The 20,962-nt window shown below is 37.1% G+C and overlaps 1 protein-coding gene across 2 annotated transcripts in view; it reads right to left on the bottom strand.

The window, feature by feature from the left end:
• igf1rb (insulin-like growth factor 1b receptor) overlaps positions 1-20,962 on the bottom strand; it is an 84,202-nt gene that overhangs the window by 25,951 nt on the left and 37,289 nt on the right. For both annotated transcript variants that reach the window (XM_079590650.1, XM_079590651.1), the window contains exons 4-6: positions 3,083-3,386; positions 1,862-2,010; positions 1,642-1,786 (exon numbers count right to left, since the gene is read on the bottom strand). In XM_079590650.1, coding sequence (XP_079446776.1) covers positions 1,642-1,786; positions 1,862-2,010; positions 3,083-3,386 — 598 coding nt within the window. The remainder of the gene's footprint in view (positions 1-1,641; positions 1,787-1,861; positions 2,011-3,082; positions 3,387-20,962) is intronic.

Here is a 20,962-nt window from a genome sequence, read left to right as displayed (position 1 = left end):
ATTTTTACCATACTGCTGTTTAAAGGTGTCTTCGGATGCTAAATTAACTTTTATATGGTGTTTGCATAAAAATGTGTCTTTGCAGTAGAGCTTAGATTCTCTGCCCGAGCCCGAACTTGACCCGACCCGACCTGCGGGCTGGGCCGATATTTCCCGCCACTATCCTCGGGCCGGGTCGGGCCGGGCCCTTGATAAAAGCACGTCACGTGTCATGCGCAGCATCTCCTTCACTCGCACGCATCACACCGGGACTGCTGTGCTGTATTGTGTAGCTCAAGTGCAAGCTTGAAGATGTAAATAAAAACAGGAGAATTAACTTTGAGCAAGTTTGGTGGAAAGTCAGAGGTATGGAACCATTTAAACAATTCGCGGGCAGTGACAACATGTGTGTTGGCTTTGTCGAGTGCATTGTGTGTGTGCGCTGCATGCTCGCCTATGACAGCAGCGCCGAACGAGAGAGAGCTTGTGCAGTGGACCGCTCTGAAACCAGCAACTGTGGACGCAATTTTGCTTAAAAAAATATTCTATATTCTAAAACCTTGTTGAATTATATTAGAGTAGTAGGTCCAAAGTTCATTCTTGTTCATTTTCTGTGTTCATCATTGTTCACGTTTTTTTTTTTACGTTTCTTCATTCGGATCCACTTGCGATCCATTCCATTCTGAATAAACAAACAACGCAGTTTACATGCGTCGTCCTTGTTGCATTATTCATTAAGATAATTCTAAACAGATTTCTGTAACGTTAGTTCAAATAACTCGGAATTGTAGTTGAGAACGTCAGTTATAACGGCACACATATTTAACAAATGGTCGGGTTTAAATCGGGCTCGGGCTCATAATCACCGTTAATGTGTCGGGCTCGGACACAACGTGCACGGGCTCAGGTAGGGTCGGGCTTGATTTTTTGGGCCCGATCTAAGCTCTACTTTGCAGTGTGTGGACACAACCCCCAAACAATTGAAAACTTTTTTCTTTTTTTTTCTCAAAAAGTCTAAACACTCAATTTGATGGCATATTGCTCATGCTCCGCCCACAACCACTGACGGACTGGCCCGTATTAGCATATTTCCGCCCTCAGCCATTTGTATACTGTCCGCCAAGGCAGTGCTTTATGCGTCTTGTGTCGACACCCCCCATGGAAGAGAGGGGTGGGGTGAGCAGTTGCTCATCAACATTTAAAGAGACATGCACCGAAACGGGTTGCTGTGACCAGAGCTGTTTTAGAGAAGGTAAAACGGGTGTTGTTTTACACAACCATTGAGGAATTTTAACCAAAGTATTTTACATGAAGATCCTAAAGAATCATACCAACTTGAGGGCATTCAATGACCCCTTTAAAGAGTAAGCATTGTGTGTTACAATTGTCAGTGATGATGAACCTACCCTTACAATAACTGTTCTGTTAATAACCCTCTGTCGACCCGATTGAAATGGGCGGGGATACAAAAGGATACAGATAATGTAAAACGCTGACTTTTGCTGACAAATAAACGTGAATTTCTCAGTCCAGGTAACACGGAGAATGAGTAAACATTGTTCACTGCCGACATACAAAGTGGTTTTACTGTAAGTTCCACTGTAAGTGTGGACAGACAAACCCTGTTAGGACATGGTGCAAAGTGTTAAATTCGCATCTTACTCTTCCCAAAGATCCTCTCCATGGATGTATCTCAGGCTCTTGAGGAAGGAGAGCGAGCTCAGGGTGTGTGATGAACGTATCTTAATGTATCCCGTCACCATCTTGATGAGTCCCAGGAAGTTCTCCAACTCCGAGGCGATGTTGTCTAGAGAGAAAAGCGTGTCAGTGAGCAGTGCGGTGGACAGTCAGTAACAGAAGCTGCTGAGCCGCAGATACTCACTGCCACGGCGGATGTTGATATTCAGGTTGCCTTTGATAACGGTGCAGCCCTTGAGGGACTGAGCAGCGTCCACCGAGTCAATGATCTTTCCATCACAGATCTTGTCACATGGGCCGTTACAGGCGGTGCAGATCATGCTGCCAGACACACTGGGACAAAAGGACGATCAAAATGTGTCACCGCAAAACCAACACTGATAACCAAATATCTCACTTTCACATTATCACGTGACCTTCAGTTCAGTGAGAGCTAAAGTTTGAATGCAACTGAACTTTTTTTCGATCGGTCCAACAAAAGAACATGATTGGTTTGTTCTGAGTTAATCAGAACTGTTATTTATGAATTTAACCAATGTCCCTTTAAGACAACAATTAATTTCACTCGGAGGCCATATATGAAACGCCTCTCAGGCATGCAAGTGCAGCTCCTATTCCTTTGAATGGGGAAACATTCTCCAAAACTGTTCGCCAGGCTTACAATTAAATTTCATATTTGAAATCACCAATGAAATCTGACAACAACTGTCTCATAATGCCAATCGGCTAGAAGACAGGGACTTATTCCGCCATCTTGTGCGTTGCACTTTCTCCCATTCATAGTAATATGAGTGCACCATCTTTCTGCATGTCTCTGTAAAGTCTTTGGTTTAACCAGAAAACATTTTTTGTTTGGGTTAGTCTGATTTCTTTGTAGGTGTACAGGATCTGCACACTTTTGTCAGGTTTTTCACTGATTGTGAGGGGAAATTTGCTGAATTCTTTATTGGATTTTAACACTGCAGTCTTACTGGTAGATGAAAGTATTATCAAATCTGTAAGTGCCTTTATAGCTTTTTACTGTCACTTTTGGTCAATTTAATGCATCCTTGCTGAATAAAAGTATTAATTTCTTTCCAAAAAGAAACAGACAAAAAGAAAACCTAATAGTAATGAAAAAAAATACAGACCCCAAAATAATGATATGAATGATTTGTAAAACTTTGTCAGTGCAGGATATTCATGTTACTCAAACTCCAAAAGGATGTTGGAAAGTAAAACAAACTAAAACATTAAAATATAACCGAACACATTTGAAACAAATCAAATATAATCTAAAAACATAAACAAAAAATATCACAATCACAGATATGCTTAGATTTACTCATTTTCACAAAAAAATGTAACCATTTATCAAATGCACACTTTCCAAATGTAAAGTTTAATGCACAGAAAGTCTTCGTACCTCCGGTTCTCTTCACGCGTGAAGCCGGGTGGGCAGTCGGACATGCACTCTCCTCCGTGGACCACGAAACGGTCATAATCAGGCAGGTGGACCTTGGAGCAGAAGTCCATGGTGATGCAACGCCAGCCCTCAAACTCGTACGTGTTCTCCGGACAGTCCTCCACGCAGCGGCCCTCGTAGTAGTAGTGCTGGCAGGCGGCACAGGCCCGGTCGTTGTTGGGCACGGTGCAGCTGCCCAGACACTGGGGGTGGCAGCACTCGCCCGAATCAGTGCACGCCCGCTCTCCACACATCTTCGGGCAAACTGGAGGGAAACGCAGGGTGGAAAATGTTGATATGAATATTTTCTGGGTTTGTCTCAAGAAAACTACATTCAATTTAAAACTTGTGCAGAAAATAGGTTATGAATCCATCAAGCTCAAAAACACCCTCAGACCATTACCGGTAAGTTGATTTCACAACATTAGAGATAAAACGTTACATAGTCTCTTATAATATCAGGTGTCTATCATTTACTTTTGTTAGATATTATTGTCATTCTCACAACAAAATGTCATATTCGACCACAAAATAATTATTTTGCTTAAAAAAAAAGAAAAAGAAAAGTGTTCTCATTCTCATACAGAAATCATCATGTTTGAGTAATGAGTTTAAAATTAAAGAACGGTGATTAAATTGTATTATATTAATCATATAGTAGTACAATAAATACTACCATAGTGTACAAATAAACAATACACCTTACTTTATAGTATTACAGTACCTAGAATTTGGTTGGAAAATGTAAAAATAGTAAAATAGTTTTTCTTTGCAGTGAGCTACACATTTTTTTCAGAGACTAATAAAAATGAGAAAAGAGACACAGAGAGAGTAATGGGTAAAATTAGACCTATCTGCTTGGCATACTGCTTTCAGATCCTCACCTTATTTGAACTAGTTTACAACATTCAGGAAGTCGAGTCATGCAAGCTCAAATAAAGTTAATTTCATAACCCGGCTGAGAGGCTAAAAGCCTGGCTTAAGCCCAAGCGGTTTGCAGCTCTGGGTCAGGGACATGTGATCGCACGTCCTCTCTCCATTACTGTCTGTTTCCTCTTGACCTCCGTACTGTCTTTCAAGCTTGACTGATAAAGGTTACTGCAAACAGCCTCAAGGATACAATGCTGTACAGCTCACAAACAAGTACAGGCACATACTTCCCCGCAGTCAAAGTATTCCTTCATGTATACATTCCCTTTTGCCAAAAAACTACTTAAACTATCAAAACAAATGACCAAATCACCATTAAATGCATCGGCATGTTGAGACAGACTACATTATTATCCATTGTTAACTTGAGGCAAAACTAAAAAAAATAAACTAAAAAAAAAGTCATATTACAATAGAACAATAAAAAAATGATTTTTTTTTTTTTTTAAATAAACAACATTTTATATGCAACATTTTTTATTTTGTGAAATCATTGAATTATGCTAATTGATTCAACTGAAGTTTTGGAAAGCACACTATGTCAACAATGCATTCTCATTTAAATTTCTTATTTTTCATAATTTTGTGTTTTGTTTAAAAATCGAACCGAGGCTGCAAATGACCTAGAAGCCAATATACAGAGCATCTGGTTGCATGACATTTCATGTAATTTATTTTTATTCTGTATTATACCTTACAAAAAACTAATAACTAACTAAATATTAAGACCAAAATAATCAAAAATTTACATTAATAGATGATTCCATGGGGAATTAATAAATAAATATTAGGGGAAATATTGGGGATTATAGACTAAAATAAATTAATAAATGGTAAGAAAATATAATCCATTACATTTGTTAATAAATGTTCATGAAAAAATACAGGGGGAAAATATTACCCTTCTAAATAAACTAGACTAAAGTGGTAACACTTTAAGGTTTCATTAGTTAGCATGAACTAAGAATTAACAATACTTCATACAGCATTTATTAATCTTAATGTTCATTTCAACATTTCAAATGTTATATTTCTTCACATGAGTTAATGCACTGTGAACTAACATGAACAAACAATGAACAGCTGGATTTGTATTAACTAACATTAACGAAGATTAATAAATACAGTAACAAAATGTATACTCATTCATTCATGTTAGTTAATACATTAACTAATGTTAACCGCTGATCAATTATTGTAAAGCATTTCCACTAAAGCCAACAAAAAAGTGAATAAATCCCCCCAGAAAAATAATTTCAGGATGGAAATATTGCCACTTAATGGGGAAAAAAAGTACATGTGTGATCTTGCAAGAAACAGTCACGCATAAACAGTGTGTTTTCCTGTAGTCATCTCTCTTTTCCCCTATTCTCATATGACATACAGGCGATACATTCAGTGTTAACTCCAGGCCCACTTTACAAACAAATCCAGTCCGCATTTTCCATCCGACCGAGACTATGTATAATTCGACCAGAGTCCTCTGCTATCATTCTAAATAAGAGCGCATTGTAACAGGGGAGAGGAAAAACTGATTCAGGTCAGAGCACCAGCAAGGAAAACACCAGCTTTAGTACAAGAATGGCCTACATTTACAACAGAGAAACTCAGCTGCCCCGATCTCTCCTTACGCGCTCATTCTACAGCCTCAACTCGCTTTACAAATGACTATGGGTAGACATCTCACATATCTCACAAGAGCCACAGAAAGACTATTTAGTTTCATTTTTAAATCTTGGCCTTTCCACAGCGGCAAAGGTCCGATGGTTTTTAGGGAGGGTCTTTGTGAGCGCATGAATTCAGATAACCTTCCAGAGAGAGAAAAACAGGGAAACAAAAACACTCAAGCTGTCATTGACATGCAACAGTTGTCCTTGAGGACGCTAGTAAATAATAGTTAAATCATAACGCTTTGGTGGAAATGTATGTAAAGAACACCAGCCTGAGGTTTAATGTGTATCTGAGAGAGTTATTGTTCATCACGAGCAGTGTTCAAAGAGCAAATTCTTGACAAACGAGTCAGCCGTTCAGTTTAGGAAACCTACAGTTAAAACATAAAAATCATGCAAAAAAGTTCCTGCAAAGCACCATTTTAGCGATCATCGGGTCAGAACGAAGACAACGCAGCTGATTTAGTCTGACTGAGATATCCCGTCTTCTTCAGCTGGTGACACTTACGGTGGAGTATTCACAAGGCCACCATGCTGGAATCTCTGTTAGTCTAAACACGGAAAAAAACAAACCAGAACCAGACACCCTTGACTGAGAGCCTTTGTCAGGGACGTTTCTACATCCTTTACCAACAAGTTTAGGCTCAAAAATCATCTTAAAATAGAATAGCTAACACTATTTTGATGCACATTATTACCGATAGATAACGTACTAGAAGAAGATGTCGTATTCTCAAGGGCACAATGTGATCATTCATGGATTGGCTCTTTTTTTGATAGGCTCAAACCTACAGCATTTCAGTTGCTAAAGTAGTTCTTTACCAGTAAACCTCACCATTGTACATAAATATGAAATGATAATGTGAAATGAAAGGAAATTAATTAATACTAGAAAGATAGTAGAATATAAAAGGGTTAGTCTTTTTTTGTTTATTTTTTAACTTAAAAGTTATGATTTTTTTCCCCATGTTTTTGAAAGAAATCTCATATGCTAATGTCAGTAATGTGACCATTTATTTGGTCAAAAATATAGTAAAACTAGAATATTATTACATAAAATAATAACCATTAAAATAACAGCCATTACATTCTAATATGCTGCTCTGCTCAAGAAACATTTATTCATCTTCTTATTATTATTATTATCATCATCATCATTGTTGTAAACAGTTGTGCTGCTTAATATTTGATGGATTTTTTTTTTTTGCAGGATTCTTTGATGAATATAAAAGTTTCAAGGAACAATTTGGAACTTTATTCCAATTTCTTTAAAACATAAATCGTTTGTAAATTGTATATAAATGTAGCCTATTTAGGGCTACTTTGGATGCATCCATGCTGAATAAAAGTATTAAAAGGTCTTACTGACCCAAAACGTTTTATGTATAGTCAATAGCCATTTTTAATGTTTCAAAACATCATTACTGTAGCTTAGAGGAAAGCAATGAAGACTACAGTGTTACTCTTGGACCGTGTGGATTCTGAAAAGCCCTCGTGTGCTCAGGTGAATGATAATGAACACCTGGCTAAGGAAATCTTGGATGTTCTCTCTCCATCCGGGAGCTGATCAACTATCAGATTACTTTCTGTATTCATACACAACAACATATCCAATATGAACACCTGGGCCCTCAGGAAACAAGCTAGACTCCTATTTTCTCTCTCCCTTTTTATGATTATTAATAGCTGGAGGAATATCAACTGAAGCAATAAGAAGTATTTTAGGTTAGGACCTAAGTATTAAAAAAGATGAAATTGCAGAGAAAAGCATTTAACAAAATGTTCCGTTTAAAATGACTTGGGTCTGGATTGGTCTGAATCTGAGAACCGATGTGTTCATTTGCATTGTTAGTTTCTTTGCATCCAGCTGCAGGGACGTTCAGCAAGCAGGAGTGATTCCTGCCATGCTGGTCAACAAAGTTGATTTGCAGTTGTGGGACCAGCCAGCTGTGCAGTTTTCCATGTCAACAACACATGGCTTTCTGTATATATTCACGGGAAAATTGGAATACATGACTAAACAGATCACGATAAATGTTTTTGGAACATTTCAAAATAAATCAGGAGTAAAAAATGTAATTAAAAATAAAGTTATATTTGTCTATTATATCAAATAAAATTAATTTACATAACATGTCTTGTGTAATGAAGCAAAACCACCCCTTAATGCTTGCACTTCGTATTGACATTGTAATGTAGGCCTAGCTAATTTCCCACAAGAACAAATAGTAATGCTGACATTACAACCGATCAAAGATTCACAGCTTTTTATAGCAACCACGCTATTGTAATTAAACCTTTTTTTTTTTAGCTAGCCCTGCTAAAGCAATCCACACTGCGTTCACCACAGAAACGCAGACATCCATCTAACCCTGTCGGGCCAAACCATCATCTACATTGTTTTGTTACATTATGCTGAAGGCGAAGATTATGCTGAAGAATTGTTTTATTTATTTTTTACATTTATTTTACTTGCCCATTCCTATCAGTACTTTATGTGTGACATTAAATGGATAGTTCAGACAAAAATGAAAATTCTGACATAATTTACATAATTTATTTACTAAATCTGTAGGCCTATAGGTATAACTAAACTATGATTCCAATAATTGCTTTTGAAAAAAAAAAATGTGTGAAATAAATACAGGGCACAAAACTAAAATAAATGTAACTCAAATAAAAAAATAGGCTGAAAAAAAAAAAAATGCAGGTAGCATTCCTGTTCAGATTTGCATATTTAGATACTTGCATCAAAGCAAACCTGCATGAATTTCATTCAACTGTTTAGCAGAATGTTCACACTGAAAAGAAACACCATAAAAAGTAATACACGTACAACTTTTGCACTTTATTTGGAGTCTGAAGCTATATGATAGCTTTGTGTGATGACAATTTTTAAGATGTTACTTTCTGATTTTCAGGGAATTAACTTAACCTAATATTTTAGGCGTCTCAGAAACCAAAAAAAGGCATTCGGAACGACACGAGGAATTGTCATTTTTGGCTGAACTATTCCTTTAATGAATTACTATTAAAGGTGGGTGCCAAGCCCTGTTAAATTAAGCCAGCTCTCACAGAAGACCCCCTCAGAGAGTCCCTGTATTCACCATCATGGCGCTGACAGTCGAGGCACAGAAAGGATGCCTCAGGCTTTTTTATTTTTAGTCAACATCGTCACCTCAGCCCCTCTTCCTTATTAATTCAGGAAACTCTCCAAGTTCATCTGAGGTCTTTTCATCACCGCTGATCTTGGCTGCCACAAACCAGCATGTCTGAGAAAAACAGGTTGCATGCGCTGGCACAGTGTGTTCCCTCTCGCTCTCCATCAGAGTGAGTGTGCGAGAGGACACCAGCAGATAACGTGCAAAGAATAAGCTGCAACATCCACCCCGAAATCTTCCTTTCGTCTCCCAGTGGGATGGAGAGCAATGGGAATGTATGGCTCCCAGTTCTCACGAAGATTTCCGTGTTATTAAGTCTCAAAGACATCTAATCGAATACCTCAAGGTCACGTCTAGTCTTAAGTGTGGTAGTGATGTAAAATTTGTGGAGGATGAAATTATGTTCCTTCCTCGAGAACGTCACTGATGTGTGTAGGTGCGGTTATATTTTAAAATGCGGGATTTAGCATAAACCCAAGTTTTACTCCAACAAATCTATCGAGATGTGTCTCAGAGTTAGTCTAAAGACGCACCCTATCAGGTATGCGAATGTGAAGCAGTAAACGACCGTTATCCTCAAGGAGGCGGTAGAGTTCCCTTCAAACATCTGTGCCATTAAACCAAGGCTGCATTCGAAATCGCATACTTCCCTACAATACAGTAGGCGAAAAACAGTATGTGACTGAAGAAGCATGTCCGAATTCACTAATTCTGATAAAAGAGTAGGCAAAAAAGTACCCGGATATCCTAATACTACCGGTGAGATTCTGAAGTGTGCATACGATGGACACATGATAATGACAACATGGCAAATGTATAGTACATCAGGATTACATTCATACTACACACTTTTTTAATGGTCGTGAATTACTTATTCAAAATACTCAAGAGAGTATGCGATTTCGGATGCAGCTCAAATATGTAGCTAACAAGTGTGCCACACATGTCCTGAAGAGTGAAGCCAAAATATTTTGATCGCCCCCTGGTGTCTATCTGCAGTTTGGTCATAAATGCGTCCCTCTACGTGTAAATTAATGGGATGGGTCACAGCAGCCACAAAAAAAAAATCGAGTTACACCAACTATTTCCCAACATTTAGGCTACTAATTGGCGATTGGCTCTTTTATTTAGAAGGCGGGACTTATTCAGACATATTGCGAGTTGCACTTCTACCTCCAAATGACGTCATCAGCGTCAATGGCAATGTTTCTGGGACAGTTTGGCTTCATTTTCCTTCAGTGGAATGGAAGTGGAGACACATCGTCCATCTCTTGTTACATTCTATGAAAGCTCGCTATAAACACGTTGACACTGCCACATTGCAATGGCAGTAATATCCCTAAAGCCGGAAACTGACCACAGAAGATGACAAGCATCTAAATTTGCTTTTTAGCGGAAACGTTCTGCAACTTATAATCCAAAGCGACTTAATGCAATTAACTTCAATCATACAAAATATGCACATTTAGATTCGTGGCAAATGAGAGGTGTATGTGCCAAAGTTTATTTCTCATTGGTTGTTTCAGTTTCACTTTAAATAAATGTATAGGCTAATAAATGTTGTTTATAACGAATATCACTATAATTTACGTTTGTTCTGTTGTGAATAGTCAATGATTTGATTTGGACTGATACATGTTTATAGTGTTTATAAACTGTTTTATTTACTGATATTTTACATTATATCTGAATATCATATGTAATATTCATGCATAAATATTAATCATTCTGGTTAATAAAAACCATTCAATGCACCAACAAAAAAACATTACAGAAACCGATACCACAGCATCATCTGCTATCTATCACCAAGGATGAATGTGATCACTGATTTGTTAAGCTAGAAATTGTGACACTTCTCATGTTTCTCCAATAGTAGAAACAAATACCAGATCATAATGTTCATCAAGCACTTGCAGTGACGTAAAAGGGTTTTCAGCTGGACAGCGTATCACTGCTCACTAGCGGTGACACCTGTTCAAGAGTGACACCGGATAGAGTTTCACTATCATATAAGATGGCAACTATCACTTGCAATACGCACGATAAAAACAAAAGTTTCCTGAGTCAGGCCTGAGTCAATGACTTTCAAAATATATTTTGAGTTCTGCAGAAGAAAAAGGGGTTACACTTTATTTTGATGGTCCACTTTCTACTAACTACAAGTAACTTTTCAACTACATCCCAACCATCAGTCATTAGAGTACCAGTAGACTGTTAGCCTAACTTTGGGTTAGTAGAATAAGTTGATAAGTACTTGCAAAGTTACAGTACTTATAGTCAGTAGAATATCTGTGGGAGACTATCTAAATAAAGATATTAAGTCTACTTACACTACATTTATTTCTAAGTTCATGACCCCTTTAACCCATCGCAATTAGTGCACACACATTAGAAGTGAGAAGTGTGTCGTGGGTATTGGAAGAGCACGCTGTTCGTTCACTCGCCCACTTACATTTTCCTGCCGGTATTGAGAATCGAACCCGCAACCTTCGGGTTACAAAAACATGTCAATATGACGTGAATGCTGTGAGCGGATGATATGATGGCATTATAACAGAACAACAATAAAGAGGGACGGCTGAAGCTGCCAATGACCAGACTATGCCTGAGCTGGATAAACAAATAAACACACAAATGACTTTTTAAATTGAAACAAAAATCAATTAGACTTTAATAGGAGACACCGTCCAATGTTCTCGCCTGTCGGTGAATAACACTGACATTTTCTCTAACGTCCTTATTAGTCTCCCGCTCAAATCTGGCGAAACTAGTAAAAGCCATTTTACCTGACAATATTAGAGTGTCTCATACCTGTCTGGGTCTCACATAATAGGACCCGCACCCCATAAAACCGCTTTAATAAGCCCAAAATCTACACATTTACTGTACTCAATCCCAGCTTGCAGATGGAGGGCTGAACAGTTATTACAAATCAGACAGTTGGCTAGGTAACAGTCTACCATAACATTGCCTAACAATTTCCAGATTTTTAGACCTAAATACATGAAGTGTTCAGGGGCCATTTTCCCCATGTGCCTTGCAAAAGAGTGGCTGTTTTTGACTTGTTCTGAGGGCCTTTTCATGAATAGTATTTAGCCTGTTCTCTTCACTAAGATTGACTCACAAACAGCGACTAGCGCTAATAACAGAGTCCTCATCCAGACAGCCTGAGCGACTAATGTCGATGGTTCAACGCCTGTGATCCAACAGAAAAAAAACAACGTAAACTTTTAAAATCCTCTAAAGACAGTGCTGCACGCGTAATAAAACAGCCCTCAAAGCAGGGCTGCAGCCCAACAGCGATGTAGACATAAATTAAGGACAGCATCTGAATGACAGGAATAAGTAACTCTTTTGAAAGCGTATTCCCGTCACAGGTCTGCGGTTTGAATCTGGAAAGGCTGGTGGGTGTCTTTTTGCCTCGTTATACAGGGCTCACTGCACTCGTGGGCGTTTGAGGTCTTGCGATGTTTCGGATGGCATGGTGCAGGACATGCCCGGCTAGCTGGCACAAGAGACCCGGCTTGGCTTGTACAGTCACCTCTGCTTTGTTTCCTCCTGTCTTCGTGCTCTACGGAGGCCAAAGGTGCTGGCAGTACGGGCCATCCTGCGGTGGCAGGCTTTATTACTCACCGAGCCAAAGCTTCCAGCACTTCCAGTGTCTTTGCTGCCTCTCCTAGTTACAATCGGCGTTTTAAATACCAGACATTAAATATCCGTTTCAAATTCAGCCCACAATATGATTGTCTTATACAAGATGCTTCGTAAATGTAAATGTATTTTATATATTATAGCATATTTAAATAATGTCAAATAATTAATAATATAATATAAGACCCTAGCTGACAAAATTAGTCAGCATGGCTAATTCCAAGCTACAGGCAAAACGAGAAAGAAAAAAAAAGTAAATTTTGGTCGAATTTGAGGTTTTCACAAAAATAAGTTCATTAGTACCCCGTCTAGTGATCCCAATGCTCCAAATAGCAATTAAATATCTAAAAGTATATTTTTTTTGTACGTTTTCTGAGAGGAGTAGCTTTCCTTTCCTGACTCCAAAAATCATTACAATTAGATTTTTGGAAATTCTAATTGACCCGTAGCGAAATCTCCATGACAGTCTGAACCAATCAAATGCAATTTTCAAACTAATGCTGATATAAACAAAACAATCTTATTCGCGATATAATCCCGATATACACATACACAGAATTACAGTACTTCAAAATATCTGTCTTGGCAAGTTTTCACACAAGCATAAATTGTTACGTGTTAAATTAATGTTTGGTTAACTGTTGGGGAAAAAACATCTGATGTGTAACATTATATTAGATCCGTGCGGGACAGCAAGTCTTAATATATATAGGCGGTCTGTCTAAATGTTAATCAAACAATTGTGGTATCATGGGGGAAAAAAGTTGAATATGTATTCGTTATATAGATATGGGTTTTGACTTGGTGTGTGTGCCAAATTTGGTGTTTGGTTTGGTTGCTAGGTGATTTTGTTTTGGAGCTTCAGAAAACTCAATTCTTCTCTAAATTGACCATTCGTAGGGAGCTTGATTGACAGGTGATCTGACCAATCATACTTCGCCATCCGCCATTTTGTCCGACAAAGCAGTCAGGAGAGTTAGTAGATTAACATGGGAGGATTTGAACTTGAAAAACTGAGTGTACTGACGCCTTTCCGCGGTTAAAACATTCCTTCTTATGTTCATTCATGTTTATTTGATGCTATAAATGAACTAAAGGAAGAGATGATCGGTTCACGAGCAGCTTTAACTGAGGCGACACAGCGATCTGACAGACACATTATTAAAGAGCCACAAAACGGTATTTATGGTTTACATTTCTTTTTAAAAATGACCAAATTTAAGGTGAGACTTTGTTTAATATATTTAATATCAAAAGTAACCTGGTCTGTTGTCAGCGTGTTGTCAGTGTCCTCTCTGCTCCACAATGCATTTTTCACTGCGTGAGAACATGGTGTGGCGTTAGAGCGGCGTGGCTTGTCGGACGTAGCAACAGTAACTAAGGGGTGTGGGTCTTTGCGAACGGTCTATTGACTTTGCTGACTCTTTTGATTTGAAGCAGGTGTAGCTCATTCATTTCTAGTCAGATCCCAACAAATCATACATCATTTTGAAGTTTTTTTTTTTATAATTAGAATGTGAAAATAACAAGAACTCATTTTTGAAAATTTGCTCATGGCGACATTTTGCCAGCGCAGGTCACATATAATAAATATAATCTAATATAATATAGGGGAAAAGATATCCAATATAGAAACGGGGATAAGACTGGTGCTCTGGCGTAAGGCTAGTTTTCTCATTAAACGCACACGGTCAGTTGACCGTGGGCCCTTCGGAAGGGGCACAACACAAAAACATGAAATCCCATCTAGTGGTGTCGTCAGTGAAAGGTGAGAGAGCAGGGCACTGCTCCAGATGGTGGGGGACGGGACGGTGTCAAGACTCTGGAGGAACAAACCAAAAGAGGCCAGACACCCTATAACAGGGACACTCCTAATATGTCATACTGTAACTGTATTGAGAGGGTATATCAATCAATTTCAGCTTCACGTAGCATAAAACTAATTTAAATAATTAAACAGAGCGTATTCATAGGCGTATATCATAGGCTTACTGAGTTTAACCTCCTTGTGCTAATATTTCTCTAGGATCTATTTCAAGTAGCACCAAATAAAAAACGTAAACGTGTTTGATGGAAATGTGGATGATCCACAGGTTCCGCAGGGATTACTCTCTAAATAAACTTCTACTATATCCATCTTATATTGAGCTGGTCATTCCCAGAAACACTAGCACATGTGGATGTAAAATTCAGTAACTGGCACTATTTCAAGCAAGTCAATTCTTATTATAGCCTAAACCATGACAGCCTACCAATAAGAAACTGATTGTGTAGCATTTGTAAATGGAGATCTGCTGACAGTTTCATTGTCAAACCAATTAATTCAGTCCAGTTTAGTTTTGATCCATTACACACATTTCATCTAAATTAAAATATATTAACCAATTAAAATATATTAACCAATTAATTCCTTCTTTTTTTTTTACATTGGAAATTTTAAACAAATACAAATGAAACATGCTAAATTAAAAAAGACTCACTGATTGCAGTGAAAATAATACTAAATAGAAAATAAATACTAAATAAAATCAATTATTTTAAATAATAATAAAAAAACAACTTGTTCACATACAGAATACATTTTGTAGATCTATCATCGGTCAAGGATCTTTAATTTCTATATTTTTATAGCTTTACAGCTTGATTACAATGAAAAACCATGCAGAGTATATATAATAAATAAAATGTTTTTAAATAATAATAATTAATGTTAAAAAATAAAGAGAAAATAAAGCGAACAAATAAAACATTAGCAATAAAAATAAACTTTTTATTGTTTGCCTTAAATTTAATATCAGCAAATTACTGGTTATCAGACCAATAAAAAAAAAATAAAAAAAAATATTTAACAGCTTATAAGCCATGAGCTAGAATAAAGAAAATACAAAACTACAATAGAACAAAGACATATGAAATAGATCTACCTGAAAAACTTTAGGCACTAGAAAAAAAAAAAACTACAATAGAACAAAACATGTTTATTAGGCTGCCGTCACTTTAAGAGTGAATGCACTGATCTAACATACTGAGGCATGCGTGTTCTTTCTCAACCATTTACATTCACTTCAGACATAAACTAATGTGTTTATGAGGATACTCGCAAAGGCAGGCATTTTGACATAAGTGTGTTTATTTGACTGTTCAAGCCAGTGAGGTGCAAGCCCACTCTAGGCACTAAGTTTACTCAGCGTACGAGCAGCGGCTTTATGTGTGCGCATGCTCAAAAACAGTCTCTCAGATAGTGTGTGTAAATACCGAAATGAGTCCTCTTTCGCTGCTTACTGCACTTGAATGGTTAAAAATCCATTGTTTTTAAACCACAAGGCTTAAAAAAACGCATTCAAACGATAAGCTTTTAAGATGGCACAAAAAAAAATTGTCAAGAATCTCTACTGGTTAACAAATTTCTACCGGTTAATCATGTCTACCGGTATATCGCCCACCCCTAGTCCACTGCAAAAGATAAATCTGGATACTGATTCATGACCTAATGACCAACCTGATGAACAATGCCAGTGAGCTAAACCTATCAAACTTAATCCTAGTCTTTCCACTTGGTCAGATGAAGCAAAGTCGGAATCAGATGTACTAGATAAGAGTCTTATTCTGTATTTCCACTTGATCACAATCAGGTAGTGACCCACTTCACTAGCTTGCTTGCTCAGCACCGGCGATGGGAGTTTAGGAGGTGCCACACGTGCCACAGCCGTGTGGAGAACGGGAATAACAACGAGGGATGTAGCGGCAGCCGGTAAACAGCCGCAGGCTTAGGCAGGTCTGAATCATAGGGATTGATCCCTGTACCAGACAGGTGTCCTGTTCCTGCCCTCACAGGGTGTGTGCTCACTGAGTCAGGCAGTCTGCTACGGGCCAGGAGGATTAGCTTGGCCGGGTAGATTATGAGGGAGTGAAATGCTGTCCGCGGTGGGAGGGGTGGTCGGCACGGGTTGACTGCGGTAGACAAGACAATGCTTACTCTATTCCACCGAGTTTTGAGAGCAACGGTGTGACGCTGGGCCTCCGCATGGCCACATTAAGCGATAGCCAATGGACAAAGGTGCGCGGAACAGGCGCTTACTGTACTTAGCCAGACAGCAAGACACGGGATACAACGCATTCGAGCAGAAAACAGCACGCCGATGAGTGTGTGTAATGCTGTAAATAAAAAAAAGAATGAAATCGACCCAGCTGTTACAGCAAAAACTGGTCTAAACAGATCAGTAGTACATGTCTTGCATGTTAGTGTTATGTTGTTTTTCACTGACAAATAAAACCAAAATGTCAGTAAAAGGCATAAACCACTCTAAGATGTACCAAAAAATTATCAGCTAAAACCCAGAGAAAGATTTAAATAAATTAACATCAAAATACTAAATAAAACTACAAATACCAAAATATTGGTTTTAAAGAAGTAATTTTGAGCCCAAATTGAATGTGACAAGAAAAGAAAACAGTATACCTTAAAATAATGGAAAAAAAAAAATGAAAAAAATTCAATTGGCCTTGCAGGCTGCACGCAGTGACTTACAGCGCACCGGTCCGATTCAAGAACAAATGACACTTTTTAAACTGATTCACAAACAACAAATGACTCTTTTCAGTGGGGCTGCCCCTCATAGTCGACTAAACATTAGTCGACAAGAAGAGGTTAACATTTTATTAGTCGGTTAGTCGAAGGAAAAAAAGAAAAGTATGTCGGGCAGGAAATCCAAACATTCGCCTATCATCCATTGACCTCAAATATGCTTATCATTTGAAACATCTAAGTTGTGGCAACTTTACTTGGCCGCTCCCTCCAACGTTTACCTAAATGTGCACTATTATAAAGTGCATATCAAAGTGTTTGTGGAAGCTAAAGTATAGTGCATGACATGGAGTCACCGGCATGATCACTTGTCATTTATTCCTGATAACAACTTAAAATACTCTGTAATTTTTGGTCATGCAGATAAAAGTAATACATCAATCGAAACTGTTATTTGTGTAAACTCATAACAACAACAAAACGTTGTGCTTTTCTAAAATAAAGAAATTTATAAAGAAATTAATAAATAATTAAAATGACTCCTTGCACATACATATATATATATATATATATATATATATATATATATATATTAGGGCTGCATAACGATTAATCGCAACTAATCGTTTGCAGAATAAAAGTTTTTGTTTACATCATATATGTGTGTGTGTGTGTACTGTGTAAAATAATTATGTATTTATAAATACACACACGCATGTATATATTTAAAAATATTTACAAGTTTATATAGATTTTTATATTTAAATATAATTTATATTATATATAATTATAAATAGATTTTTTTCTTAAAATTATACATGCATGTTTGTGTATTCATATATACATAATTATTATACACAGTACACACACATATGATGTAAACAAAAACTTTTATTCTGTAAACGATTAGTTGCGATTAATCGTTATGCAGCCCTAATATATATATAATATATATATATATGGGAGTCATTTTAAATCTGAACTGAATCCACAGCTTGTAAAAAGAAAATCTGCATTGATACTCAACCTATAGACAGTTCTTAGAAGAACCTCCTTAGCACTTGACTAGGCAGCAGTGCACACACTCGAGATGTGTCAGGGAGAAATACCCTGATGTCCGAGGTTTGATACTTAACACACTCAGCAGGTGTGAACATGGCGCTTTAATTTCCCAGAGGATTGATTTGTTTTCGTCCTCAGCCTGTCTCCGGCCGTTCTTGGGGGATTGGTTGTTTGCGAGGCTTCTGCGGCCTCGTGCTGACGTTCCACAACTGGAATCTATACCTCTCCCTGTCCAAAGTTTCCGCTCTCACCCTTATGCTATAACGCATGCTGGCAAAGCAAAATTTGACAGCGTCCACATTTCCTAGAACAGCCATCTACAGTCACAGACAAAAGAAAAGCGCATACTAGCGTCAGCAATCCTATATAGACCGCAAAGCTTATCTAATCAACAAATAAGCTCTTCACGCTGACTTCCAAGAAAGGAAATAACCAAAAACTCAGCGACTACTTGTTGAGACACGACTACAATGGATCGACGGACTTCAGGGACCGCAAATCCGCCGTCGTTTCATTCATGTTTCGGAGTGAATAAATCTAGGAGCTCCTGGGGCCCAGCGGCAACACATTTAAATGCATACCTAGGCTTTATAACATCATGCCTTTGTTGATTCTGTTGAAAGACATGCTTGAGGGAAAACAGAACACCTTACACTGCCAGAAAAAAAAGAGAAGGCGTTCCGCTCTTAGATTGACTAACCTTTCCGAGACAAAAGGGGAATAGGAGGAGTTCTCTATCAGTTTTGGACGTTCTCCCAGAGGTGAACAGTATAATACAAAGAACAGAAGAAATCTAAGGTGTCCTACTATATTTCACCTACTCACACTACACACACAATCCTCTACTATCTGATACCTACATCTCTCTTAACTGTGGGAACTCACCTGTGCAAGCACTTTCCTACTTGCTGCGTTATACTAGTCCCGATTTCCGACAGACTTAGCACGCTCCTGGGGAAAAAATGTGGCCAATAAATGTGCTTGGAGATCAGCTCGGTCAATAATAATCTAAAAGTCTTGGGAAAATCTTGAAGGAATATTTACGGTTTCAGTTCAAGCTTATTTGACATTTGTAAACATCAATATAATGTTTCAGAATGACTAGTAGTTTCAATAGAAGCTACAAGATGTAAACAAGATTTTTGTATGGAAAGAGTAGTTGTGTCCAATTTCACAATTTAGTTGCAATGACAACATAACGTCTAAAAAGACGTAAAAATAGAAATTTTGCAGATCAAATAATTGTATACAGATTTTAGAAGACTTTATAACATTTTACAATTCACATTTCTTCTTTGAAACCTTCCAAAATGAGCATATAAATAATGAGAACATATATATATATATATATATATATATATATATATATATATATATATATATATATATATATATATATATATATATATATATATATATTAGGGCTGTCAAAAGATTAATCGCATCCAAAATAAAAGTTTGTGTTTGCATAATATATGTGTGTGTACTGTGTATAATTATTATGTATAAATACACACACATTCATGTATATATTTAAGAAATATTTGCATTTATATACTGTATATACATTTATATAATTTATATTATATATATAAATATTTTATATATAAATATAACCAATTTTTCTTAAAAATATACATGATTGTGTGTGTTTTTATATATATAAATAATTATACACAGTACACACACATATATTATGTAAACACAAACTTTTATTTTGGATGCGATTAATCACGATTAATTTTTTGACAGCCCTAATATATATATATATATATATATATATATATATATATATATATATATATATATATATACATATATATATACACACACACACACAATATTTTGCTCAAATAATGTTAAAAAGTTAACAAAAGAGTATATCTAAGTGCTTTTATAAAATTATAATGTACACATTTCTGCTTTTAATCCAAAAAAAAGGCCAAAAAAAATAGAAAAATGTTACAGTACTTTTTTGATAATCAATAAAAATGGCAAAAATCCTGTTGAATAAGCTTAAATTTGTATTGAGCCCAGAATATTCCTTTAATGATTAATACATTACCTGAGCTAAACATGCATGGCTAGAGAAGAAAACACTCTAAAGTTCAGCTATCATAAAGCAAACCAGTAAAAAAATAACATAAAAACTCGTGCTCATCTAGGTGCAAGAAAAGATAAATTCCCTACATTTTCCCAGAGCTTTGCTTACGTCTCAACTCACATTATATGATAATCAGGTTGAGGAGGAAAAACAGCATTGAAGTAGAAGTCCTTCAACTTCAAAGTTTCTGAAAGTCTGGCGACGAGCACAAGGCTTCAGTGACATCTGTGTCTGTGTCTATCTCCAGTGTCTGCCACAATCCCCGCTAACAAAAAGATTGCCAGACATGACAGCAGGTGGCTCCACTAGGGCACCGACTGAACCTGTCTCTTTCACACGACTCCGTTTCTTTATCGCTAGAGGGAATTGGCAGAATAGACATGACACAGTAATGTGAGAGTGAGTAGATAAGATAAGAACTAAAGGCCAGTGCAATACTTCAGTGACCTCTACTTCCACATTTCCACACAAAGCGCTTAGTCAAAACTACATTGAACTATTGCTTAGGACAACAAACGCCACGCTGATTCTTCATATGCTGGTACCCCTGTTGGGGTTGGACTTTCAAAGCCAGACAAATTTGACTAATGCAAGGTGCAAGATAAATTAACAGCCCGAAATCATCCCAGCATTCTTAAAAAACAAAAACAAAAAGAAAACACTGGCTTATATCTCTTCACTCAGCTGTAAGACTGATTAATCAGTAAGGGTTGTTATTCCTCCCAGTATTCCTCA

The sequence above is a fragment of the Phoxinus phoxinus genome (assembly GCF_949152265.1).
Source record: "Phoxinus phoxinus genome assembly, chromosome: 2".
In the NCBI taxonomy this organism is placed as follows: Eukaryota; Metazoa; Chordata; class Actinopteri; order Cypriniformes; family Leuciscidae; genus Phoxinus; species Phoxinus phoxinus.
The sequence above is the reverse complement of the archived record's forward strand: the minus strand, read 5'-3'. Positions and strand labels throughout refer to the sequence as shown.